This window comes from Mercenaria mercenaria, chromosome 12 (genome assembly GCF_021730395.1).
Source record: "Mercenaria mercenaria strain notata chromosome 12, MADL_Memer_1, whole genome shotgun sequence".
Taxonomy (NCBI): domain Eukaryota; kingdom Metazoa; phylum Mollusca; class Bivalvia; order Venerida; family Veneridae; genus Mercenaria; species Mercenaria mercenaria.
In genome coordinates, this window is record NC_069372.1 from 20,473,126 (window position 1) to 20,482,057 (window position 8,932).

Here is an 8,932-nt window from a genome sequence, read left to right on the forward strand (position 1 = left end):
GCAGCTCGATACGTATGTATCAACTATGATCAAACAAGCAGTGTCCCCCAAATGCTTAAAGATCTCAGCTGGCAATCCCTTGAACAACGCCGCATCAAAAATTCCCTTATTATATTTTTACAAATAAAGTACAGTCTTATTGCAGTTGACCATAGCCACCTCACACCTACAAGGAACCTGAATTACTTTATCCCACAATCCCATACGCAATACCATTCTAACTCCTTTTTTCCAAGAACAATTCGTTCCTGGAATGGTCTTCCCCTACACATACAGTCCAGCCCCAGTTTGATTCTATTCACTGAGAGGCTGGCAACCTTCTAATCTATATCTATGTTTTTAATCTTAGTAATAGTAGTTCTTTTTAACTTTGCACCTAATGAGCTTGCTCATCTTTTAACAGTCTGTCCCAGACAAGCGCCTCCCAGTTATAATCAGTATTGATTGTTGTTGGGCAGTACACAGTAGATGTAGACGTTAAATTCTTATGCCGCCATTTTTACCTAGCATGTGATAGGAACATGCCGAGTTCGATCGAATGCTAAGTGATACATACTGAAACGCGTTAGAGCAAAAGAAAACACGATGCTATTGAGAAAAGGCACGAGGAAAGGGAGAAAGATTAGCACGTACTATTTATATTTGGACTACTTGACCTGCGGAGGCTTACATTGGATTTTGTAGTGGTCTGTCTATAGGCATAACACACTAAATAGCTGGCTTTCGAACTACACACACCTTTACTTATTTTTTCTTGAAAAACATTTGAATAAAAATCAAAACAATATCGGGGCATGTTTTTCGAGAAAAACAAACACATGTAAAATCAGCTAAATGAGACCCAAATTTTAGTGGTAGTTTATGACCTAAGTTTCCCTTGACGGCTTTTGTAACGCAGTTATTTCATCATCAAAATGCCACATCAATGTCAAGCATATATCTTCAATGTGATTTCAGTATAGAGTTATTAAGAATTATTCTAAGAATTATATAAATCCGCCAAACTCTTATGCAACATGCCATATGTCATTTTCTTATGACAGAGTGTGAAACGAAGGGCGTCGTGAAATGCAGCACTGGGGAATTGAATACCTTTATCTAATTAACATATAGGAAATGGGTACTAGATTTATTTTTGGGTCCTGGATGTTTTTAATCATATAGCATCACCATTTACCAAACAAATGTGCCGAATATCTATGCTTAAAACGACGTCAACATAAGAGCTTTGAAAAATGCTATTACTTAAAAAAAATAAATGTTTTTTTACAGAAGCGTTCTAGATTTCTTCAACATTCAACGAAAATGTTAATGCATTTTAGCGTTCTTGTGATTGTAATACCTTGCTTGATCTGTGGTAGGTGTCCATATTAAAGTTACTTTTTGTGTATTATATTTCAGCAATGCCTGTCACGAACAGCTTATTGTATATCGAGAAACCCGCAGCTGATGCGTTTGACTCGAACACAATAGCAACTGATAAAACATCACCAGCAGTGAGATCCAGACAACTTCTGTGTCCCTCTTCCAGATACATAGCCAAGTACGCATCCAACCAGAGAACAGAAGTAGTCACCAAACAAACAAACAGGAATTGTACCGTCGACAACCTTGATACAGGATAAGCCTACAATTTGAGCGAGTATATCCAAATAAAAAACCGTGATTGTTTAGATGTGACGCTGAAAATGTGAAAAAAAAGCTATTTAAGTTACACATATAGTGTACTCGGGTATTCTGAACCAGTTTTAAGAAAATTAAAATGGGACTGTTGTATAAACACGTACAATTTCAATTTTAAATATTCATATATATACCATTAAAGTGCCAATAAAACGACATTATGTGAATCATAAAATATCGCTTTCTTTGCATAATATCTAAATTTTTACGACCCCTATAAACTCGGCTGGTTCGAGTCATTTCCATGTATTCCGAATTACTTTCGCTTATATTCATTTCTACCATTTAGATATCTACCTATGGATACTAACTTAGTGAAATGGACTTTGGAGTTAATGTTCATGCAAATCACACAAAATAATAAACTTAATTGAAAAAGTAAGAGCACAATGCACCCTGTAACTTTTTTATTGTAATAATTTCACATTGAAATAAATCATTATTTTACGTAACGCCTGGTAGCATGTAAAATGACTAAATACTGACGAGAGGCTAATACTGTTAAATATTTAAGGGTAATGAAATAGAACTGAGGACCAAGTTATAAGAACAGAACAGAAACAAGTGTACCCCATATTTACTGATGTTTGTTTAATGTAATCACAAATGTTACAAATTGTATATATTTATAGTGTGATAGGTATATAATGTAAATCATATCCATCTATCAATTATTTGCGTACGAATAAATCTCTCTATATTTGAGCTGCAAGAATTGCACTTGGAGTAAATATACGACAATTCTATTATAGTGTTTATAGCTTGAAAAATAGAAATACTGCTAAATGTACACAGATAGTTCAAGTTTACAACATAACTATCGTTGTATTTGATGTCATCAGCTGTAAAACGTTAGAATGACCCGCATTTTAGACTATACTAATTTGTCACTGGTTGTAAAAACTGTTTTTTTGGCGGTAACGAGGCTCTGCCGAGGATATTTGTTTTGCTAATTTGGGCCTTCCTTTTGAAAACTAATAACGTTATATTTGCGGATCATCCGTCATTTTAGGGAACATCTTAAAGTATTTCACAAATATTGGTCACAAGGGCATCAAATGACTAAATCTAAAGTATGATAGATTCTATATGAACGTGTTATAAACGATACATTCTGAAATGGTAATTTTTGTTTCAGACAATAGCTATAGATATAGCTCACATTTTCCCCTGAATAAATTCTACATGGTGGCACTTCCGCTTCGGAAGCTCTGATGTAGCGTTTGGTGAGCCACTTTCTGATAATACTGCTTTCTCAGCGCCTAAATAATCCGGTCTGCTGGTGTGAGCACACTGCATATCTTTCGTCAGATTTCAAAAAACAATATTGTTGAGCGTCGGTAGTCCACGGAAAAATCCATACATGAATTGATGAAACAGCGTATTTTCAATCTAGACAACGGCTGGGGCTATATCTACTTCACCAGCAGTACACTATCTTAGGTCGCTACTGATGGAAAGGGTATTAATTAAAGTAAACCACCCAGTATCGAACACAAGTCGGGAAATCCGCATGGACCGAGAATCGAACCTTGATCGCTAGGCTAGTGTTGTAGTCCGACCTGCTAACCACTGCACCGCTGACTCCCGTCATCCTGCTACACTGATGGTAAGCAACTGGCAATCTAGCTGGTTTTAGAATGGTTTAAGAATGAAATTTCTTAACTTCTAAAATGCACAAAATAAATATGTAGAACAATTTTTGTTTTACATTTTGCTGAAGTAGCCTTATCATCTTTCCGTACAGCTGACAGTGGAGTCAGTTAGTTTGGTGTTTTGTGTATTCTATCATTTGATCTAACTGCATTTTAGCGTTCAGCATAAATATTTTCTTAGATCTATATAGACGTTTATATCCGTTTTTATTGTATACGTTTTCTGGAGGTGACTATTACTATGATATTTATTGTCAAACTCTATTTATACCCAAAGAAATTCATGATGATCAGTTGTAACTATACGGCTATAATTCCATTCTTATCAATCAGACAAAATCCCGGGACGCACCGGTGAACCATGGTAAAACTAAGGTATGCGAGAATAATATACTTCTTCTTGCACAATGCATTTCATTTTGTTATTACTGTTGGCCAGTTAAAAAAATGGTAACCTAAACATAATTCCGTCTCAGGAATTATTACAGTTTACAAGATGAAAATTAAATTGTTCAAAACTACAAATATTTTTTTTTTCATTTTTATTTTATTATAACAGATACACCATAATACATGTATAAACATATTAACTCTAACGTCTTGTAGTAAGACAGTGCAGTGTTTCTGAACCCAGCCAAACACAGAAAACACACCACAATTTGTACAGCAAGATATTTTCAACACTGTTCATCCAGCTTAGAGACCTGAAAAAGAAAAGAGTAAAGATATTATGCCATATAACCGGACCCCCCCCCCCCCCACACACACACACATACACAAGCATACAGACCCCCAGCCCCAGATAAACCGCCATTTGTTAGTTTGCTTATATCTGAAGAAAGTCAAGACTGCACGTACATGTATAGTCAATCCCTTTTAAGTTTCCTAAATAAAACATAATATATGATTTTCTAGATGGTATGATTAAAAGGAGAATGTGATATATTAAAACACTGTAACAAATAAATCAAATAAGCAGTCATGCCGAGTTCAAACCTAAACGAAATTTGATTTTGCGGTAAATTGTCATTCGATCAAACTTTCAAACACTATTAGCTACTTTTTTATGAAGTGAAACAATTTGACCGTTATATATGACATTTTGATGAGTTAGAAAATTAGTCATGGTACTTACTGAAGCGCATGCCCAACGCTGCTCCACCAATGTTGCTTAATTTGTTATACCCATTGATTGCATATCCACCACAACCGCCCATGTGCATTTCAAACTGGAAGAAGTAGCTTTGGGAAAGATCACTTGAAGCTGTCTTACCTTCGTTTATCCAGTCCTGCATGAGCTTAGTGTAACAGCAGCGCAAATGATAATTGGTTGGATTTCCGTTACTTGGGTTAAAAAAGAAAGCCAAATAACTGTTAGGATTTTTGTTGCAATTTGTAAACGTGAAATCCTTTCCATTGGCATTGTAACCTTGTATCGACTTTTGATTTGCAATAGATCGAGGCAGAAAACCTAAATAAAGAAATGGTCCCATTGTGTTAAAGTTAACTGGACTGGCATAATTGACATATTTGTTGTATTGAATACTCAACGGTACTGAAGTCTTTGACGATAGTTGTCTCATTTTGGTAACATATTGCTTCCCGTTTGAGCGCACATGTCTCACAAGAACCTCATGGGTGTCAGGGTTTATGAGGTCCAGTTTGATTTCGACGCCAGCATTTTTAGAGATGAACATGTATCCGTAAGTCCCGTGGAATTCGCAAAATGCTTTGTATGCCTGACCTTTGCCATTATACATCGAATACTCTCCACTTTGAAGGTTTGTGTTGTGTTGTTTAAGTTCTTTGCATGAATCTGAAATAATTTGCAAATAATTTATTATACAGTGCTTTCAACGGCTAACATAAAATGGGTTTGGTTTGACTAATATCTTTTTCTAACACTACAATTAAAATAAAGTACATAGCCAGCTTTGATCAAACAGAAATACATGGAAGCTGCTCTTGTATGATCAGCAATTTCCTGCAACACGGACATCCGTACACAGAGAAATAGTATACTAAAACATTCTACTAAATTGAATTGCAACATACATTGTATATCTTAAATATAACAGGAACACAATTTGCATTGGCAAATATTACACTAAATACATCTACTGAATTAAATTGCTATATACATGTAAAATGTTTATCTTAAATACAATAGGAACACAAATGAAGTGTCGAAATACAGAATATTGCTTTTCAAATGTTACCGTTCGCGTCGGGACAGCTCTTGCTACCGATTGTAGGCATAGGAAATACGGATCAATATAATTGCACCTTTACTAATCGTACCTGTCAGGTATTACAACACCTGTTCATAAATGTGACATTTTGATACAAACAAAACCGTATTATCTTCACTATAAAAATAGTAAGTGATATTTCATTGTATTATCGGCTTGTTAAAATTATTTTTTACCATAAATAAGCTGATAAAAACATTTGAAGCAGTTCTTTAAGGGTAAATCAAACACATATGAATATATTCTAATTGTCTTTTTGTTAAAAAATTATGATATTGTGTCTAAAACCCTTTTCATTTTCCACTCAATTGTGTAATTGCAAGGGAAGTAAACTAATAGATATCTCTGCTTGAAAGTACTTGCCCAAGGCAAGAGTTGTCACTCTTTGTGGTCACAGCTTTAAATTCAATATAAAAAACCCTTCAGTTATTGATATAAACACAACTTTCATAAATTTCACATTTGTAAAATCATTTTTGGTTATTTGAAGGACTTAGAAATCAATTTCTAGACTTTATTTAATATCTTTCTATCTTTAAAAAAATAGGTTTTATCTCTACCGATTGTCGCTGTTTTTTACAAACCATGTAATCATCATTGAAATTATGAATTAGTCTTCTTCGGAAACTACGTATTAGAAAGGACATAATTTCTGCGTATTAGAAAGGACATAATTTCTGCGTATTAGAAAGGACATAATCAAGTTCTGCGTTTTAAAAGAATTGCAGCTGTATGTACTTTTGTCTTGCATTGAACTGTAACTAAGATATTATTCAAACCGGTTATTTAATATTAAAACACGTATGACAGTCTGCTTTGAAGTTTAGTGATTCGCCTGTCCGAAACAATACGCATATATACACAACTCAATGCATAAAAGTGACAATAATATAATATTCAATGAAATTTTGTAAAAAAGAAGACACTCTCATTTCCACAAAGGACACTTATAACAACGAATACAAATGAACAATAACATATTTTTCGAAGCAGCGACACGATGCCGATGGACACACTATTTTTACCACACACTTGCTATTAGCAGCTTCTTACCCAAAAATAGAAACTTTTACCAATATGCTATAGAGATCAACCTTATCAATAAATTGAAAGAATATATACATGTATTTGTTTTTTACTTACGGTAACCAAAGCAAACGTTCACACTATAACACACTAATAGAGCAACAACAATTATTTCTCGTAAAGTCACCATCTTGTCTGAAATTTACAAAAGTTACATTGTGAATAATTTGTTGCAAAATATCTTTAGTAATGAAAATATTTGATGAATGTTATTACAAGAAATAGCTAATAATTTTCAATTATGAAGCAGTTTTGAAAACGGTTGCTTGTGTTTTATTATTCTTTTTAATAAAGGAAATTCTCTTACCTTGATTTATGTTGCTGACCGCAGATTCAGCTGTGACATTGAAATGTTTGAGCCCTTATATACCTGTGCATACTGATCATAATTAACGTAAGCAATGTATAAACATTTTTACGTAACATACATGAAAGATCCGGCTTGGGCTGTTGTGATTTAATTGCGCAATAATCATGATGTAAAATGCATGAGGCAAACAAAAATCATTCCTTGCCTTGAAGTAGTTTACATATTTCGGTCGGAGGTTTTGATAGCCTTCAGCTAAAGGCATACTTTTCAATGTATAAGTTCATATTTAATAAATTTATTTATGGCTTTTCTTAGAACACAAAAAGTGATACAAACAAAACAGCAAAGACAAAGACAGTGTTAAAAGTGCAAACATTTGCATAAAACTACAGACAAAACAAATTATTTTTTGAGCTGAATGTCTGAATAAATGATCGTAAACAACAGAAATTATACATATAAGGAAACAGTAACATCCTGTTTTACATTTATGTTGAACCAATCATAATCATCTTCACATCTTTGCTAATAATTCATAAAAGTACGAACTCCGCGCTCCGCGCCAAACAAAGCAGTGTATTATTATTATTATACCAGATTTATATATAGATTTATATAGCGCCCTTTTCATGATAAACACGTTCAAAGGCGCTTTACATATAGCAAACGCAGCCACACAGGGCGCGAAATTCATCCTCTGCTAGTACAAACACAGAGCGATCTGACCAGAGGGACAGAGTGAGATAAAGCTCCCAGAACAGATAGAGAGAAATCCTTTTTAGATACAGACTTGTCCGGTTAACTTAGCCTGGTTCTTTAACGTGTCCGGTGTATAGCACCGATACACGCGAAGCCGTCTTTCCTGGGAAGAACCAGTACAGGCCTCTAAGTTAGGTGGGAGACACTCAAGAGCATCTCAGAAATTTCCAGTGCCTGGACCGGGATTCGAACCCCGGACCTCTGGATTGTGTTGCATACCCAAGGCAAACAGACAGTCTGATCGGGTTTCATGAATGTTTGGACAAAGAGGCGTGAAACTCGCAGTTTAGATTACCAATTGGTATAATTTAACACTGAACTATAATGTCATACAAACATAAATGACGTCCTTGATAAAATTAACAAAATCTTATGAAAAATACGTAGAATACATGTCAGGATTTTTGTTTGTTTGTTTGTTTTGGGTTTACAGTATTTCAGCTATGTAACGGCGGGCAGTTTACCTAACCAGTGTTCCTGGATTCTGTACCAGTACAAACCTGTTCTCCGCAAGTATCTGCCAACTTCCCCACATGAATCAGAGGTGGAGGACGAATAATTTCAGACACAATGTCTTTTATCAAATCATCTTGGAGAACATACGGCCCACCCGAGGATCGAACTCAGGCCCCCGCGATCCGTAGATCGGCGCTCTCCCTATTGAGCCAAGTGGGCGGGTTATGTCAGGATTTGACATTTTATTCGTGTGTTTGTGAAAGTTATAATTTCTGTTTTTAAATGTTAAATTATAAAAGCAATAACAAGTGTTTATATAATACAAGTGGGATGACGGTATGTAATTATAACAAGAAATATCTTTAAAAATGATGGTCGGCGAATTGTAATAAGGAAAGAAGTTTATGAATTTTTCATCTAACATTCATCTTTCATCTAACATTTTTCAAATTGCAAAACTAAACACCGCACTTTAACAATTTAAATGGTTCTATTTTAATTTTTCGCAAATGTTTCGTAGGGTTGCAATTTTGTTTCGTTTATCCTTAGACGAATAATTACAGCAGTTGCTTGATGAAGATTCATGAAGCGGTTCATGAGAAAAGGTCATTAAACGTGTTTATATTTTTAGCTAAATTGGTCCCTATCCCCATTTGTAACAAAATAGCAGGAGACCTTACGATATTGTTACACATCGAGTTTGATAAAAATCCATTACATTTTAGTGGTTA

At 34.6% G+C, this 8,932-nt stretch overlaps 1 protein-coding gene across 1 annotated transcript; it reads right to left on the reverse strand.

Moving 5' to 3' along the window:
- Positions 1 to 3,865: 3,865 nt before the first annotated feature.
- LOC123534256 (uncharacterized) lies at positions 3,866 to 7,130 on the reverse strand. The gene is made up of 4 exons (XM_045316425.2): positions 6,984 to 7,130; positions 6,734 to 6,811; positions 4,474 to 5,154; positions 3,866 to 4,042 (listed from the first exon to the last, which is right to left on the reverse strand). Exons 2-4 carry the CDS (start codon positions 6,804 to 6,806, stop codon positions 4,035 to 4,037), a joined length of 762 nt encoding a protein of 253 aa, XP_045172360.2. The 5' UTR covers positions 6,807 to 6,811; positions 6,984 to 7,130; the 3' UTR covers positions 3,866 to 4,034.
- Between the last annotated feature and the right edge of the window lie 1,802 nt (positions 7,131 to 8,932).

What these genes read in the sequence shown, in the direction of transcription:
- LOC123534256 (XM_045316425.2), bottom strand. Translation starts at nt 6,806, where the DNA reads ATGGTGACTTTACGAGAAATAATTGTTGTTGCTCTATTAGTGTGTTAT. An exon ending in GAACGTTTGCTTTGGTTACC is followed by an intron (nt 5,155 to 6,733) that starts GTAAGTAAAAAA and finishes AAATTATTTCAG; the next exon opens with ATTCATGCAAAGAACTTAAA.